General features: G+C 39.3%; 2 protein-coding genes across 2 annotated transcripts; one reads left to right on the forward strand and one right to left on the reverse strand.

Annotated features, from left to right (window-relative positions):
- Window positions 1-2,620: 2,620 nt before the first annotated feature.
- cav4a (caveolin 4a) lies at window positions 2,621-6,416 on the forward strand. The gene is made up of 3 exons (XM_080025751.1): window positions 2,621-2,872; window positions 3,641-3,828; window positions 5,052-6,416. The coding sequence occupies exons 1-3, from the start codon at window positions 2,654-2,656 to the stop codon at window positions 5,200-5,202; spliced, it is 558 nt and encodes a 185-aa protein (XP_079881877.1). The 5' UTR covers window positions 2,621-2,653; the 3' UTR covers window positions 5,203-6,416.
- Window positions 6,417-8,068: 1,652 nt separating this feature from the next.
- On the reverse strand, window positions 8,069-13,450 carry oxtrb (oxytocin receptor b). The gene is made up of 3 exons (XM_080026849.1): window positions 13,364-13,450; window positions 12,160-13,254; window positions 8,069-8,806 (listed from the first exon to the last, which is right to left on the reverse strand). The coding sequence occupies exons 2-3, from the start codon at window positions 13,082-13,084 to the stop codon at window positions 8,544-8,546; spliced, it is 1,188 nt and encodes a 395-aa protein (XP_079882975.1). The 5' UTR covers window positions 13,085-13,254; window positions 13,364-13,450; the 3' UTR covers window positions 8,069-8,543.
- Window positions 13,451-17,748: the final 4,298 nt, after the last annotated feature.

The following is a 17,748-nucleotide window of genomic DNA, read 5'->3' on the forward strand; positions in this document are numbered from 1 at the left end:
AGCTCTTACTGTAAAATGAATGTGTCCATACAATCAATCATCTGGGTTCTATTTTGCAGAATATTTGAGATGGATAGGACTAGGAGGTTAGGATATTTCTGTAGGGGATAGTTTGTGTATTTAATTTATCTTTTAAATAAAATGATCACACAGCTTTACTGGGCCATTATTTGGAGGACATGGTAGCTGATACATGCGATTAAGGTCTAACTCTGTGGATTCATAGCTGACCAATTAATAGCAGTGAGGATGAGTGATAAATAGGTCTAAAGGTTGACAAAGTTGAAACGGGTTTTTGCCTTAAAAGCATGTTGTGAAATGTTATTTTGCACCTGATAAAGTGCATCGACTTGAGAACCCTCTTCAGACTATCTGGGCCTCAAGGAGGATCTTGTTATAACACTCAACACATCTCCTGTTGGTGCTGTGAGTGAACTGGAAAGACAGAAACCAAAGCAGCAATGCTTCATCACAACTTAACAACAGACTGGCATCTGTAAGGGACAATATTAGAGATATTGGAGGAGGAAACAAAGTCAGGAAGTATTTACATTGTAAAGATTGATTTTTGATTTAAGGACAATTGGTGCAAAGTTTTTATTTTCCTTATTTGAATCTATTACATTCTACTATAATAGGATGAATATATCTTGTAATAATAAGAATAATAATAATTTTGAGAAACAGAATAGACATGTATTTCTGTTACTTTTCAGTAGCCGGCAGTTCTTATCTTTACTTTATCATACAAACAAAAACGTTACAAAGTTAAAAGGTTTTGAGTGTGTTTTAAATGTTTTAAATGTGTCAAATACAGTACATTCAAAAGTTACAGTGATGGTTATTATTATTGTCAAAAAGATTTTTCTATTAAAGACCTACTTCACCGGTGAGAATATGAAGGTGTATTGAACTCTGAGATCCTATGTAGTATACATGTGCAAACATTGTTGAAATTGGTTAATCCTAGCCTGAGAAAAGGCAGAAAGAGTATTTTATGGTTTCACTGTCTAAGGATTAGTATTAGCATTAACAGGACTGCTGGGCCAAGGGAAGACTGAGGAAAGACTGAGGGAAGAAAAACCTCATTCATTATACTATAATAATGATTTTATAATGATAGAACGCCGGTTCCGTATGAGTGAAGTATTCCTTTAAAGAGGACCTATCATACTTTTTGACTTTCATGACCTACAAACGTTGTTATAATGATTTATAGTCATGTTTAACCATACTAGCGTATCAAATAATGACGTACATGCATTTAGACGTATTTCATGTTGACCATCTGGGGTGGCTGTGCAGAGCGCTAAACACTAGGGCAGCCGGACGAGAAATCACGTGTTCAAATCGGTTCAGAATTTCCTGATATTCTTGTCGTCACGAAAAGCGGATGTTTCCATGTATGGTAATGTGCTGCTCAGGCAAGCTCCGGCCGTGCCCCCACCTTCCTGCTCTCAAATCTTCCCGCGTGCTGCTGAAAGTGTTCCGGAAGGAAGGTAACCAATCACAACGGAGTGGGGTTTGCAGGAGGGGGCGGAGAAGCACAAAGCCAAATGTGGAATGAGACTGCTGTGCTCGCTCAGATGAGAGGAAGAGTTTCCCGAAAATCTACATGGTTTTTTGTGATGTGATTCGTGTCAGGTTGCTCTATAGCAGTTTTTAACAAGACATTAAGACCAGAAAAGTAGTATAATAGGATCTCTTTAAGGTTCAAATGACAGCATTATATCTGGAATTCGTTTTTGCACTTTTGGGTATTAATTCCAAAGGGAGTTATATCCATTATGTCACTATTATAGTGCAATATTGGGATAAAGAAAATTAATGTTGCTAGCATACTGTATATACTGTTATTAGCTCAGTGTATAGCACAGCATTGATGCACAGGCAGATGTTATAGCTCTTTGGAACAGACTACATTTCCGTTACAGTCCAGAGGGAGGCAATGTTGTTTACTCTTTATCTTTGCTCTCATCCTTACAGACAGTGTTGAGGAAGTTTTCAGATTACAATGCATGTAAATGTCCTGCATTGATCGTTTCAGACCTTGTATCGCTATAGTTTAAGTAGTTCCAATTGTAAAAAAAAAATAATAATAAAAAAAGCACCTTCTTTTATAAGCTCTTCATATGTTTTTTTATCCAAAGATTGTAATCTGTAAAGGAACTAACTAAAACTCTCAATTGAATGTAGTGAAGAAAAAAGTATGTCCTTCTGCAATGTAGTGGAGAAGTAAAGTAGCATGAAAACATGTATAGTAACACTCAGTTGCACACAGTTTAATACAAGTGCCTCATTACTACCTATAGCTTGTCTATGAATTTGTCTATGTGACTGCATTACACAGTGGGGCGTGTACAGTGTATACAGAGACATTTCCATGCTTGGGAGTATTAATATCTCCTGCTCTATCCTCCCCTGTCCTCCCACGGCACAGGAAAATGATCTTCACTTGAAAGACCATCTGCAAATACCAGCCAGGGCACCGTCACGTTCCCAATATAACCTCAGTGCCCGGCCAGCTGAGGGGGGTCCAGTCTGCTGGCCTCAGTCTGAGCTGCAAAGGGAAGTGACAGGCAACCCACTGTCTCCACTCTCTCTCGCTCTCTCTGTTGTGATTGTGCTTTCTTCTCATGTTTGGATTAACACCATGATGAAAGGGGAAGATTCAGAGGAAGTAGAGATCGATTTGGGGGATTCCAGTGAACCCGAGGAATTTGATAATGGGGAGGAACCCGAGACGCTGTGGAGGGCCCTCCCTGCTCCGGAAGAAGAGGAAAACATTCATACTTCTACACTAGTGGAGATCAGTGATACCAAGCCTCTGATTAATGTCAGAGACCCCCGAGGTATCAATGACTGCCTTAAGGTATTGCTATTCTTGAACGCATGCAGTGGCTCTATTAAACTTAGGACTCAAACAAAAAATCACTGGCATGTACAACCAAGAAAACTGATTGCACTGCCCTCCGGTGGATGACAGTCATATTGAAAGGTGAATCAAAGCCAACAGGAACTTAAAGCCTCTGGAAACCTAGTCTAAAATATTAAAAATCAATATATGATAAGCTGGGTGTCTCAATATAGTTGTCAATATATCTGATTGAAAGTTAATGTTCATAAATTGTTAAAAAAAATGCTTTATTTACTCTCTGGAATGTTTGACAGGATAGGACTGTAAAGGTGTGTATCAAACAGTCTCCATAGCTTTAGCTCAGTTGGTAGGGCGTCCCCCTCCCGGGCCGGGCCCAGCAGCAGACCCGGGTTCGATTCCCACCCGCGGTCGTTCTCTGCATGTCACTCCCCTCTCTGCCCCATTTCACCTCTGTCTCTCTGCACTATCAATAAAGCATAAAAATGCCCAAAAATATCTTAAAAAAAAAAAACAGTCTCCATAGCAACATTCATCTAAACTGAATTTCTGTAAAGTTTATCAAATTGAAATGACAATATCTTTAAATTGGATAGATATATATTCCTATAGATACATATTCCTAAGTCTTTTCAGGTGCTTACTATCATGCAACTATGTCCCCAATTTACATAGTTAGAAGGATTAAGTGGATTTGGGTTTACAGGGGGCTTTAACAGTTCACTTCTCTAGCATTGACACCACTTTTTCTTCATGTGTCACTAGGTGTCATTTGAGGATGTGATTGCTGAGCCGGTGTCCCTGCGCAGCGGAGACAGAGTGTGGATCTGGAGTAATGCGCTGTTTGAAGTGTCTAGGGTTTGGATCTACAGGGTATTTGCGGTGCTACTGGCCATTCCCGTGTCAATTATCTCTGGTCTCCTCTTTGCCATCTTCAGCTGCTTCCACATATGGTAGGTGGAGATTGTGCCTTCCTGCAAAACAACACGTACCATTTTTTTGCCCACTTACTGACTCAAAGATAGTTTGGGTTTAATTTGCTCAGGGTCTGAGATAGCCATCTCTGAAATTTCCGCCCTCCGCCCCAATGACACAGAGGGGGATGTTTGTTAATGGCCCACACATTACTTAAAGCAGCCCACTGATGCTGTACCAAGACACAATGGTGCTTCTTACCAATGTAATAGTATGCTGACATGCTCACAATGACTAAGCTTGCTGATGTTCATTAGGTATAATGTAGCCATGGTCACCATCTAAGCATGCTTATATGTCCTTATTAACATGAAATACAGAGTACAGCTGAGGCAAATTTGAATGGCATATTTGAGGAGTGTGGAAATAAAATAAAGTAAAATAAAGTGTTTGACATAGGCTATTTAAACTTTTACATGATAATGATGAAGAAATCCCCAAATAAATTACAATGGGGAACTGGGGAACGTGAGTATGCAATTTCAAGCATTTTAATATTAATACAATAGTTGATTCTCGAAACCATGCACAAAGCTTGGCTCTAGAAGAGAATTCAAGGCATCACAGAAGTAATTAGGAGTTCAGCTGATTTTTCAAGATTGTGAGTACCACAAATAAAATTCCCACATTTTGTTATTGTACATCTATATTATGGACTTAAAGGCCGGATTTCTCAGCCTCTGCTGCAAAAGAAATTCCAAGTCACATATTTTTATTTGTCTCTTGTGAGTCTCCAACCTTTATAGAAGTGCAACACTAAATTGTTGGGGAACACCTGAAATTGGTTCCAGACTCCCCGACAATAATTTGAGCAAATTAGATTGAGAAATAACTAATGTAACTGTGATTTAACTAAATTCAGATGACGAGGTATGTTTAATAACATACATATAGTATATAGTATACACTATAGATATATTCTGCTCTGTAAAAACAGGAACTTTGTAACGGTTGTAAGGAGCCAAAAAGGGTTCCTATCCTGATTCCATTTAAGCTATCAAAGTAAAAAAAACTATGCTTGCTTTTGGTTGATTCAAATGCTTTCACAGTTTTCATCCCACACTGCTTCAGAAGAAATATATGTACAAACTTATTTTCTTTGTTTAAAATTCAAACTGGCTGTATGGTACTATAGAAAATACCTTTCTTATTGTAATCTGGGTGATTTTCTTTGTCATTTTTGTGTTTCTTTCTATGACAGGATGGTCAGTCCATGTATCCAGTGTCTCTCTATGGGCACACGCTGGCTTCAGAGCCTGTGGAGCATTGTGCTGGACGTCATTGTGCATCCCTTCGTCAAGAGTGCGGGGAGATGCTGTGGAGGTTTCAGGGTTCACCTTGCCAAAGAATGACACTCAAACATTTTGGACTGGGATTGTTCATGATGTGCACAAGTCTACTGGTGTTCTGGTGGACTGAGGCTAAGTGGGTGCTGAAATTTGATACTTTAAGTCAAACTAAAAATGTTCTAACTACATGTTATACGACCACAGTTAAGTCACCTTTGGTCAAATTACAGTGTCTACAATTATTTTGTAATGGTACTACAAGGATTGTGACACTTTCAAACAATAATTTGGAACGTACACAGTGAACAAAATAAGGTGAGGTAATTCGCAGTTTAATTTTACTTTTGAAAGACCAAAAATGATGATTATAGTTTCTCAACAACAAGCAGTGTATGAAAATTGAGTGTCTTAAATTGCGTCACAGATATTGATTTGAAGAAACCAAGAATGAATTGTCAAGCATGCAGTACCTTTTCCACATTTATAACATAGTAGGATTAAGAGTAATTTTTTTTTGGAATTGCATTTCATTTCAGCATGGACTATGAAAATGTAATGTTGTATTCTCTTCATGTCATAATAATTAGGTTTGATTTTATATGTTGTTACATTTTTACACTGCAGTTTAAGTCCAATTAACAAAATAATATACAAATACTATAGGTTTTAATTTTAATTAGATAATTAGTTTTTCGGACCTAAGAATATTAAATTATGTTGAAAAGTGTAAAGTAAATGTGATCGGTTTTATCAGATGTATAACAGGTACATTAGATGCATTATCAAGGGAGAAATTGCAATACAAGTATAACGTAATTTAGACTTTTTCAGTCTTAACCCACCTATTATCCTTGGGGTCAATTTGACCCGCCAAAATGAGGAAGCCAATCTAGGCTTGCGAGTTGATCACATCCAAGTCTTCCCAAGTACACATGCCTCCCCTCTAAAATTATCATCTCAAGTACAATGTGGGAAATGTGTTAGTAATATTTGAGGATAACAGGAGGATAAATGAATTATTCTGTCAAATAAAGTGAGGGGCCAGTATGAGGCAGATGGGTTTAATTGGCATTGGCATAATAGAGCATCCTACAGACATCCATGAGTTGGGAGATACCTCCACACAAAAGCCACTGTATTTCATTCATTTTCCGCTTAATTAAACTCATCATGTGATATATTTTGACCCTTGTCTGTTACACCACTATTGCATGGTCAGCAGAAAGGGACGATGATTGTTTTAATATATACTTTCATTCATATGTTCACTCATGCAATTATTTAAATGTCTTGCTAAGTTGTGTATGTGATAACTTTTATATTGGTTTACAAAGGCAACGTTTGAGTACTGCTTTTTTTTGTCACTTTGTGGGTGCGGATGGTAATGAATAAAACACCCTAGATGATCTCACCATGGATCATTCCTGTAACTTATGGACTGACAATTTATTTCAGAATGACACTTCCTCTGCACAGTTTGAAGGGCAGCATGAGGTCCCCTCTTTGAGAAATGTTTCTTTCGGGAGGGGACCATAAAATGTCAGCGTTATTTTCATCTACTGTTTGTGTGTGTGTGTGTGTGTGTGTGTGTGTGTGTGTGTGTGTGTGTGTGTGTGTGTGTGTGTGTGTGTGTGTGTGTTTGTGTGTGTGTGTGTCTATACTACTTGATGTATTATGCCAGCAGGGCCTTCTGTATCTTCACCAGTTTGAGGTAGTCATCGCTGGCAGCTGCCTTCTGCCATTCCTGGAATTCATTGAGTGGCATTTCACTTCATAAACTGGCACTCGCCTCCACTGCCCTCTGCGCCTCTGACTGCAGCCACTCACCCGACATCTCATCTCTGCCTTTCTTGCTTCACTATCTCAGTTTCAGCTCCTGCTCTTTCCATCAGAGAACAGTACCATGTCTGAAACGAACCACATCCTGCAGCCCATGACCTAGGGGGGACAGCCGCACCTATACTTGGGGATTAACCACACCGACAGGGACCCAAAAGAAAATTAACGGGGATGTGGTCAAGGTGCGAATACTCTATTTTTACTTCATGATCACAGAAGGGCAAGAAGTATAAATGTGTGACGCAACGTTTGAGATGAATCAAGCATTGAAAGTGTCTGTGTGTGTGTGTGTGTGTGTGTGTGTGTGTGTGAGGGGCAAGGTGGAGCTGGTTTATGGGTGCCCAAATCAAAAATCTTCCATGAATTTCATTCTAACTTTCCTTTGTTGATGTCAGCCAAACTTCTCTCTCTCTCACCCGCTCGCTCCCTATGTATGTATGGGGCGCGAAATGTAGATCATTGATAAAAAAATATTTAATATGTTTATTAAATTTTTTTTTAGATAATTAGTGTGGCCACAAGGGGGGGCAGTATTTTTAGCTTGACCCCAGCTTGAATAAATGTGCATGAAATTGAATTAGAATTTGAGGGACACTGATTACCCCAAAACACGAACAACCTAAAAAACAAAAGATGGAGTTGATTTAAAAAAAAGATACCATCTAGACACAAGGAGCAGTGGAAACTATTTACAAAGTGAATTTTATATTACATTAAGGACAAACACTGGTTGATCTGTAGCACATTAAAGTCTATCCAACCAGCCTCCTTGTTAAAAAATGCATTCCACATGGATTTTGCTGTGTGTGTGTGTGTGTGTGTGTGTGTGTGTGTGTGTGTGCGTGCGTGCGTGCATGCGCGCGTGTGTGTGTGTGTGTGTGTGAGTGTGCGTGCGTGCGTGCGTGCATGCGTGCTCGCGTCTGTGAGCTTGTGTGTGTGTGCGTGGCCACCCAAACCTCAAGAGTGGATATTATCTAAATAACCTGTATCATTCATGCAAATCAACATCTTGATTTAAACACCCATATAATAGAATAATATAGCTATGAAATGCTTGTACACATAGCACAATGCTTCAAAGGGGTAAACAATCATCACAGTAACTGAATTGGTGTCCATTTGAACAGATCTGCCAAACTGCTGTGCCTTTTGCCTTGCTACATAGAGAATCTCCGATAGTAGATAATAATATTAACAACTTTGAAAATGTTCACAGTGGTAGAAGCACAGAAGATAAACTTAAGATGAAATGCTAAAGCCCACAACAAAAGAGTCCCAAAAGGAAAGTGGTGTTTTGGGAAAGCCCATGCAGGACACACGCCCATAGAGATTAAGCAGGGTGTAGAAGCTTCACTTTAGATCACTTTTTTTTGGACACAATAGCAGTTTGTTCTGATAAGTGTTATCGCAGGGTGCAGGGTATTGTCTGGACAGGCGGTTTACATCATCTGTTTATCTCGGCGAGTTGAAACGACCACCGCAAACAGTTCCAGGCCTGAAATAAGGGGACTTGCCCGCTCGCCGGATTACTCAACAACAGGAAACCCTGCTGGCCTTTTTTTTTCTCAGTGTCCCAGTCCTCCTGTGCTGGATGTCTGTGTGAGGCTCCTCTGGCTGCTGGTGTTCTTAATGACGTGAGTGGAGGACCTGCTGTTGTGCCTGCACTGACGGTCACAGCTGCAGGAGTTGGCTGTCAGGTACTTTCTAGAGCAGCAGAAGAAGCACTGCATCAAGTCGCGGAACAGGTGACCAGCAAAGAACATGTAGATCCAGGGGTTACAGCAGCTGTTGAGACTGGCCAGCAACATGGCAATGATGAAGGCAATGTCTAGGGAGAGACAGAGAAGAACAAATGCTTGATATTTTTTTTTCGTGAATATGTTTATTCTTATGATGTAATATATGTAGGCTACCTTCTGTTTCAGTAGTTAATTTAGAAAGGAAACTATATGTTTGTGAGCCATTTTTGAAGATTTCACTGAAAAGGACTTAAATACAAAACCTTGCAATCCTCATCCTTAAATAAAAATAACAATAAAATAACTTGTCCATGACAAACTACCTGTCTCGTCTGTTCACCCTGCCTCCCATCTAGTGCATTCCGGGCATGCTACAGCCCCCTTGCTATCCTCAGTAGAATAAACATATTAGGAAAAAGAATATGTGAGTGGCTCTTTAAAAAGCCACTGAAGAAGAAAAAAAGTTCTCCATTCCTGTGAGAATCACTGCATCCAATGTAAACAAATAGTGGATGAGCGGCTATGACATTCTGTCCGGACATTCATAGTTCCCAGATGATTTATTCTATTGACTCAAGTTATCTCAATCTAGCACCAGGGTCAAGTTTACACCCTCTTTGTTTTGTTTTATTTAAATTTCTAAACAGCTATCGGATAGATTGCCATGAAATTTGGTTTTAGGCATTTGGGCTCATTTCAGCTTTATAAAAATCAGTCCCTGTCCAAAGCAGCAGCACATAATCATAATTTGTAATGAAATATATGAACTGGCATGCTGAAGCATTTTAGACAACGCCAAAACGTGGGATAATAGCCAAAAGCAATTATGAAAAGTTGATGGATGCCACACGAATGGGATTTGAATTGGCTTGACACAAACGTATACAAAATAGCTCCAATTAGGAGAGGCTGTCCTTAATGGATAAAATATACCTTTTTTTCATTCATTCAAATTATTAAAATGTCAATCTTCATGGCACGTTGAAAAAGCACACTATTTCAACAGTGGAGAGGTGAAGAGTTCCAATTGATGTATTTGTTTTTGAAAGCTTAACGGGGTGAGGGAGATTTAGTGTGCTGTGACTTCCTCTCTCATCTAGAGAAAATGCTGACCCGCTCAGTTCATGCTGCTCTGACTCTCCATCGGCCCTTTGCTTTATTGTGAGAGGTGTGCTGTTTGGGGGCCGTCAAAATGAAGAGTTGTGTTCATCAGATAAGTCAAACACCGTGTCTGGAGTTGTGAGATTATTTGGGGGAATGCAGCAAATTACAGCATCTAAGCCTTTTTCTTTTTGCCCTGGTATGTGCATACATCACAACTTGAACTGCCTGAAATGAAAGAAAAACATTCATCTTGGCTTTGCTGTTCTCTGATATCGTGATGTACAGCTCTACTGGGATTAAAGTTGGTCAAATGGAAAGAGGGCTGGGATGATACTGCCACCACTTATTTGATTAAGGCCTCATTTTTCAAGCACTTGTCTATTTTGAGATTTTTTTTAGCAATTTTGCTTCCATAACTTGTCTCATTTCATACTAGTATACATAATTGGTCCAACATGTACACGTAGGTGTTCATTTTACTAAACCTTGTCTTTCTGCTTCTGTATATCTCTCATATACTACCATTTTACAGTAATTCATCTCAAAATTATTTTTTTCAATACTCAGAACCAAAAATGTCAACTTCTAAAGCATCTACACATTCCATAATCATTCCATAATAATAGAATTTGGAGACGAAAAATGAGAGAAGGCTGAATCCAAAATCTGTTCTGTAAAAACTTTGGACACTATTTTTGTTGTAAAAAATATGTGAAGATTTTAACTCTGGCTTAAAAAATATGACAATTGACAGACAATATGCTTAATAAATCCATGTATTCAAAACATTTCAGAAGTAACTTCAACTGGCAAAGTTTCATGATGCTATCTTTATGTTGAACTTGTTACCCTATTCACCTGATTTGCATGAGGATACAAGTCAAAAAATTAAATAGAAATTAAAACATTGCATTGGAGTGTTGGAAAGTCAGGTTCTCTTTTGCTATCACCAGATCCACTGCAGGTTGTTATGCAAAATAAATGTGATGGTATGACTGAAGTTCAGGCCCTTTGGAAGAGTGTTGGTTTCCTGCCAGTAGCAACAAGACACTCACATTAAACTTGAATTATCTTGACTCTCACAGCTGGGTTTGAACAGAAGCATTTCTTTAAAAGCTTTTCTTTGAAATTATTATGATGGTGAATTTAGGTTTTCAATCGTACTATCAATCTCTTATGAAACTGCTCCAAATCCTTAAAAGCGCAGAGATATTTCAAATTGATAACTTTCCCTCTCCCATCTCATCTTCTTGCATGTATGTAGAATATATATCTGTTACTTCTTGATGTGCCTTAATGTCTTTCTAAGCTGAATAAACCATTAACTGGGTTCTCTTAAAAAAATGCATGGCCAAAAAGCTGGAAACAGGTGTGTTTTCTTTTTTTCTTAGCTTTTGAAGAGTTGACATTTTTCAACAAGGCAGCTATGAGGAGCTCACTATTTACTAGTTTAGTATGTCTATTAGGCCTTCAGTGGGAATGTGAAATGAATATAAATTATTTCACCATGCATGAAGTGTTTTTCATGACTTTTGAATGCTTTGTTAATTACAACATGTTGCAAACTCACAGATAACTTTGTATAGGGAGGGAGGCCCCTATTCCAACAGACCCTTTCAGATCAGGGATACAGTGCATGCATTCTTGGCTTTAATGTGTTTATTTTCCCAATTTTGACTACAGACTTAGACAGGAAGAAGGCCAATTTAAGATATGTCTATCTCTGAATGAACAGCACTTGAAAGGTTAGGGAGCACTTCTGCTCCCCTGCTCTTGTACCCTTTAATGACAAACTCAAAATATATGAGTGCTAAATCTGAACAAACTATGCAGTTAAATGGAATTTAGATAAACCACCAGTGGGAACAGAGATAGTAAAAACTCTTTGATGTTCTGGTCCATTTAGAGTCTCTCTGAACTGATAACTACTGTACATGTCACTCCCATTCATCTGTGTTCACTCTGGGGGAAGTCCAAAGTTAAACACCATTGTGTTGCTTTGGAAGTGAAGTGCTCTGCTTATGCATTCCCAGAGATATTCTGTGAGGTGGAAGAATGACCTTTAGAAGTATAATTAGTAGACAATTGGTGTTGAAATATTGTGCCAGAAAAACTGATTTCAAACATGACAGGGTTAATGGGCAAATAAATCTTGGACAAAGATGATGCTCTACTCGTTGTGTTACTGAGCACTTGGCACACTATAAATTATTATATATTATAAATTAACCAACGACCCAATGTACTGCTTGTGGGGAATGCACGAGAGAATTAAAGCAGGATTATGATTGATACTGAAATAATAATGAAATAAAATAAACACGAAGTGTGTCTTTACTTTCACGTGGTGCAGCAGGATCCCATGCAGACCACATCTGGACAAAGAAGAAGGGAGACCAGCACACAATGTAGGCAAGGACCACCACAAATGTCATCTTCACGGTTCGGATCTTTGCTTTAGAAATGAGCCTCACGCTGCTCACGCGAGAGAGGGGATGAGCATTTTTGGAGTGCTTTTGAGATAGCACCAGGAACTGCTCCCTCCTGGTTTTTAAATTGTAATTCTGCCATATTTTAAAACATATCAAGCCATAGCAGATGCTTAAAATCGCCACTGGGAATATGTAAATGCTGAGAGTCATCCACGTGATGTACGCTTTGGCCCCCCACGGCTGTACAAAGTCGCCCCAACAGTCATACACACCGTTCCCGACTTCCTTCAAGGAAAATATGTACACTTGAGGAGCGCTGAATATCATACTGAGTATCCAAGAGGCGATCACACAGAAGCGATCCTTTTTCTTGCGCACGGAGCGAAGTGGCGTGCAGATCGCTAGGCACCTGTCGACGGACATCAGGACGAGCATGTAGGTAGACGCAAACATACCCACGACCTGGAGGTATTTGACCAGTCGGCACAGCAAATCCGGCCCGTAGAAGCGAAACGTGATATCCCAAATGAGTTGCGGTAAGACCTGGAAGATTGCAACGACGAGGTCTGCGATGCTCAGGTGCTTCATGAAGTAAAGCATGCGAGACTGGCTGTGCTTGGTGGAGTGGATCGCCCACAGGACGCACAGGTTGCCGGTGAGAGCGAGCAACAGCACCAGGACCAGGACGGCGACTTCCACTTTGGCAACTTCTTCGTTTCGTTTCAGAGGATTCACCGTGGTGTTTCCCAAGTGGCTGTCATTTCCACGACTTGAGTTGCTCCAGGAGAAGTTGTGCGCCCAGCTGATCTGCTCGCGAAACGGGTCCTCCATCGTGCGTAAAAGCGGCGCCACTATGGCGCAGCCACCGGTCACATCACAAACCAGATCCAGGACTGCTGTCCGCTGTGTGCCAGCCCACCCCGTTGAAGTTGTTTTTTGTTTTTTGTGAGTAGTTGGTCTCAGGTTAAATTACAGTTTGTTCCAAATGTCTGCGCTCTCATCTGCAGAGAAACGAAATGTAGCACTTTTATTGAAAACTGAACAAAATCAAATTAATGAAAAGTAAGACAAAATAACCATATTAAGTGATTTATTTCTGCTGAAGCTTACCTTTAAAGTGTTCCTCCGTGCAATTATTCTGGGACCTCGGAGCACCTCATTCCTCATTACTCTCTGCGCCCAGTTCCAATCTCTCTGTCTACCCAATGTAAGTAGCCCCCTCCCTTCCTCTTAGTTTTCCTCTGAAGGGAAACTGTTGTGGTGAGTATGAGCAGCCTTCACAGTGTTAACTCTTTCTCCCCCTCTCTCCTTGCCTGTTCCTGTACATTGCATTTAGACTTCTGACTTTGTTAGGGTGCTTTCTAAAATCAAGTTAGCCAAATGTCTATTAACAACATTGTGTAATGCAGTGAGTCAATGCTTTTAGCATCTACATGATGTGAATGTATCCCTTATTATACCCAGGAGGAAAATTACACTAAAATCGTACAGAGAGTAAGAGTGTCACTTGTTTTCCAAAGTCACCAAATATGGAGAAATGCGTTATCTGGAGCTGGAACACAGTGCTTTGTTTAAATATAGCTACATCTAAGACCATTACGCTGTGCTTTAAGAAAAAAAAAGTGTGCCAAGTCAGTGAGTGAGTTAGTCAATGTAGTTACAAATCAAACAAGCAAAATGTGGACGTACTGTATGTGAGTGATTGCAAATCTTGTTTGTGTCCAAGCAGAAGCAAATCAACCAATGTAAATAGAAACTAAATCCCCCATGCCTTATAAATTCCCTAAACTGCTCCCTGAAGGTGATGACCGAAGTATTTCTACAGTTAACTGAATGCAAACGCTAAATGGCCTCCCATTGGACGTGGGATTGGACAAGGACAGCAGGGAATATTACTGGAGCACAGAGAGATTGAGTTTGGAGATAGAGTCAACACTGAAGACGTCAACAGAGCTGTCAGAAGACTATCACAGGAAAAAGATAAGAACTATAGGCCTACAAAATACAGTTTACCAATGTACATGAATTGCAGTATGTAGGATTTTGTGAAATGTTAAAAGTGAAAGTTTATCTTAAGTGAGAACATATTTTTCATCACCTATACCGAATTGAAGCAAAATATAATGAAATTGACCAAAACCCATATCTTGTTGAAGGAAAGCCTTTATTTATTAATTTATTTCCAGATTAAAGGAACCATTTGATTTTATTACGTTTGGAAAATGTACCATTACTTGACCTTAAATGCCTTCAAAACATGAAAAACAAAACATGAAATTGCATGTTTCTGTTTCTGAAAGGGACATATGTTTTACTAAAATTAATAGTCTGTAATGAGGAACTGTCAGCCTATCATCCATCATTTTGGCTGAAAAACTTGTGTTTTTCAGCCAAAAAGGGGCAGGTCACTTTGGCTTTTGCTTGGGAAAATTTATTTTGGATCTGAACCATAACATGAACATGTGAAAGTCACATGTACAGTTTGAAAACATTTGTTCCGTTTGATTTGTTTGACAGACCCGATTGAACTCTTGCAGGTGCTGTATTGTCAGGCATAGCCCTCATAAGAGATGGATTGTTGTATACAGTCTAGATACAATCTGAACAGAAATGTTGGCAGATAAGTGGGTCTCTCTTTATTTCCAAAATATCCGGTCATATGACACATAGTACAAGTCTGTGTTTTTGAGCACGGAAAATGATTAATCACAAGTTGTCCTACACAATAAAGTGTTGCAAAAAAAAATAAAAAATGTAAGTTGAATAGAAGAGTTGTGCTGCTTAAATCAATCAATCCATCATAGACCAACCAGCTGTATTGTCAGTCATGGCTTTCAACTGTATACATAGCGATTATATGCTTTTGCAACACTTATTTTGTGAACATGTGAAAATAATATAAACTACTAAAAAAAACAAAAAACAGACGTGGCATGTTGTAAAAGGTTGTTCACTAGAAATGATATCTAGTTCCTTCTAGGATCATTACCTGGGTGGAGAATATACTGTATATGCAAATTTGGCTACATCTAACTAATTCTGTGTACATTTGGATCTCTTTAAAAACCAAAAATCTAGATGTTGGATAAAACCAGAGTTAAAATCTTTATTTAAATTGTACAATATATTAGTGTCCAAACTTTTAACAGAACATCTTTTTGGTACAGCCTTTTTTCATTTTATGAATAAAAAATGCATTTTCATAATGTTTCAAAATGTTCATAACAGGAAAAATGTCTCAACATGTGAACAAATCCTTCCGTATGAACTTCGGAACATTGCTAAGAATGATTATTGAAAGTTAAGTTTGTGTTAGTGCTTCACAAGTTGAGATTTCTATCTATCCACTATAAATCTATCAACTATCAAACCAACATTACCTTTTACAACATTCCATGCCTGTACAATCACTTTGCCCCCTGCGTATTAAAATGAAATTGCACATGATTTTTTAATATATTCCCTCAAAATTGTTAATTTATTTAGTCAAGTGTCAGGGGCAATTGCTGTTTCCAAAGTTACCCGCTGTGGTCAAGGTGGCGCTCCTCTGCTCCAAGAGGAACATGTTGCGATGGCTTGGCCGCTGATGCAGAAGCCTTCCAGGTGATTCAAGAGGGAGGAGATTGTGGAACAAACCCAGGACATGTGACACAAAAGATTCAACAAGTGATCAACAAGTGTATTAAGGGGATGTAATAGTCTCACACAGTCCTCTTTTCAGTAAATAGAGGAGAAAGAAGATCATTGTTATGACATGTTGGGGCAAAGTCCAGGACGGGCTCATCCCTACATTCCCAAAACCTGATGGTCCCACAGCCCTATGTTCCTGAAATTGTCGATTAGGTTCAGGCATCATAGCTGGGTGGTTAGGATGAGGGTAAGGGGACAGGGAGAGGTTAGAATAGGAGTGACACTGACACACGCAAGGTTAGGGTAAGGCTTAGGGCAAACAGACATACACATATTCTCTATTATATACCGTTATTAGGACAACAACATGCACCCGTCAAGGACATACAGTATGCCATTCGGTTGACATGGATTATTTCCCGGCATCGATATAATGGATGTGAACTGCTTGACCTGTCATATGCAAATTTTAATTGACAAAAAAGTTTCAACATTTCAGAAAAACATATTAGTCAGTTGATCAATTATACTGTATAACATTGAAAAGCCACCATCAAAGCATGAGTGTGTGTGTGTGGGTATTTGATACGATTTGATTGACAGTAACCTGTCGCCACATTCTGATTCAAATAGTGCAACATCTTGATTGGTGTATGTGCATACGGTGGCATAGACCTTTCTCCTAAATTAACTCGGATAAAGACACAAAACAGAAATCTCTCATGTGAACTAACCAGAAAGGATCTAACTGACACTAAACTTGTCAATGACCCTGAGGTCAATCATCGATGTATTCAGAGAACTAATAGTGAAAGTAATCCTGCCTAGGAGTGAGCGACTTTGTGAAATATCTACAAAAGCTGCAAGAAAAGTGATAATTCAGGTAGAAGCCAACCCAAACATAACATCTAGGAATTTTCAGCGCTCTCTTGCTGTATCTGGGCCACATGTGCATTCTTTCACAATATGAAGAAAACTCAATAAACATGGCTTTCATGGGAGGGTTGCTAGAAAGAGGCATCTGGTCTCAAAACAGAACAAAGCTGCCCATCTCAACTTTGCCAGAGAGCATCTGCAGAACCCTGAAGCTTCCTGGTAGTCCACTCCTTGACCCGTCCAAAACTGAACTTTGGTTTGGTCACAATCAAAACTGTTACGTCTGGTCAAAAGTCAACACTGCATACGACCAAAGACACTTACTTTTAACGCTAAGCATTGCAGTAGGAATGGTTAGATCTCGGCTTGCTTTTTGTCTAGAGAATCATGAATTCTGAAGAATAATGTAAAATCCTGGCAAATAACCCCAAGCCCCCACTAGTTAAGTAAAAGCTTGGCTGGAAATGGATCATTCAAACGGTAATGATCCGACACATTCCAGCAAAACAACCAAAGAATGACAGAGTTAAAAGATTTGTATTTGGATCGGCCCCGGTCAAAGTCCCGACCTAGTCCAATGGAAATGCTGTGGCGGGACCTGAAGCACTGAGTTCACGCTAGACGCCCGTCAAACCTCACATGACCTGGCTGCGTTGTGCAAGGAGTGGGCAAAAATCCCCCAGAGCAGATGTGAGAGACTGATTAGTCACTAAATAAACTGTTTGGTTGAGGTTATTGCTGCTTAAGCTGGTGAAATTAACGGAAGGGGTTCACATATTTTTGCACTCGTCAGATCAGCGTTTTTCTTCAATTTACCTCTCTAGTTAAATACAAATGACATGAGTTCATTACTTGAATAGCAATTGGGGTATAGATGAACATTTCATATATTCTAGTTATTTTGGTATTTTCAGTATTTCTTTTTTCAAAAAAACTGAAAAGCCATGGCCCCAAGCAGCAACTTAGTTTGTTTATGCCCAAGGCTAGCT

This window comes from Ammodytes marinus (genome assembly GCF_949987685.1).
Source record: "Ammodytes marinus genome assembly, chromosome: 4".
NCBI lineage: Eukaryota > Metazoa > Chordata > Actinopteri > Uranoscopiformes > Ammodytidae > Ammodytes > Ammodytes marinus.

Bases quoted from the DNA above. Each gene is read 5' to 3' on its own strand.
- cav4a (XM_080025751.1), top strand. From the start codon at position 2,654: ATGATGAAAGGGGAAGATTCAGAGGAAGTAGAGATCGATTTGGGGGAT. The intron at 2,873-3,640 runs GTATTGCTATTC...ATGTGTCACTAG, and splicing joins GTATCAATGACTGCCTTAAG to GTGTCATTTGAGGATGTGAT. The intron at 3,829-5,051 runs GTAGGTGGAGAT...TTTCTATGACAG, and splicing joins TTCAGCTGCTTCCACATATG to GATGGTCAGTCCATGTATCC.
- oxtrb (XM_080026849.1), bottom strand. From the start codon at position 13,084: ATGGAGGACCCGTTTCGCGAGCAGATCAGCTGGGCGCACAACTTCTCC. The intron at 8,807-12,159 runs GTAAAGACACAC...GTCTCTCCCTAG, and splicing joins TCCTGCTGCACCACGTGAAA to ACATTGCCTTCATCATTGCC.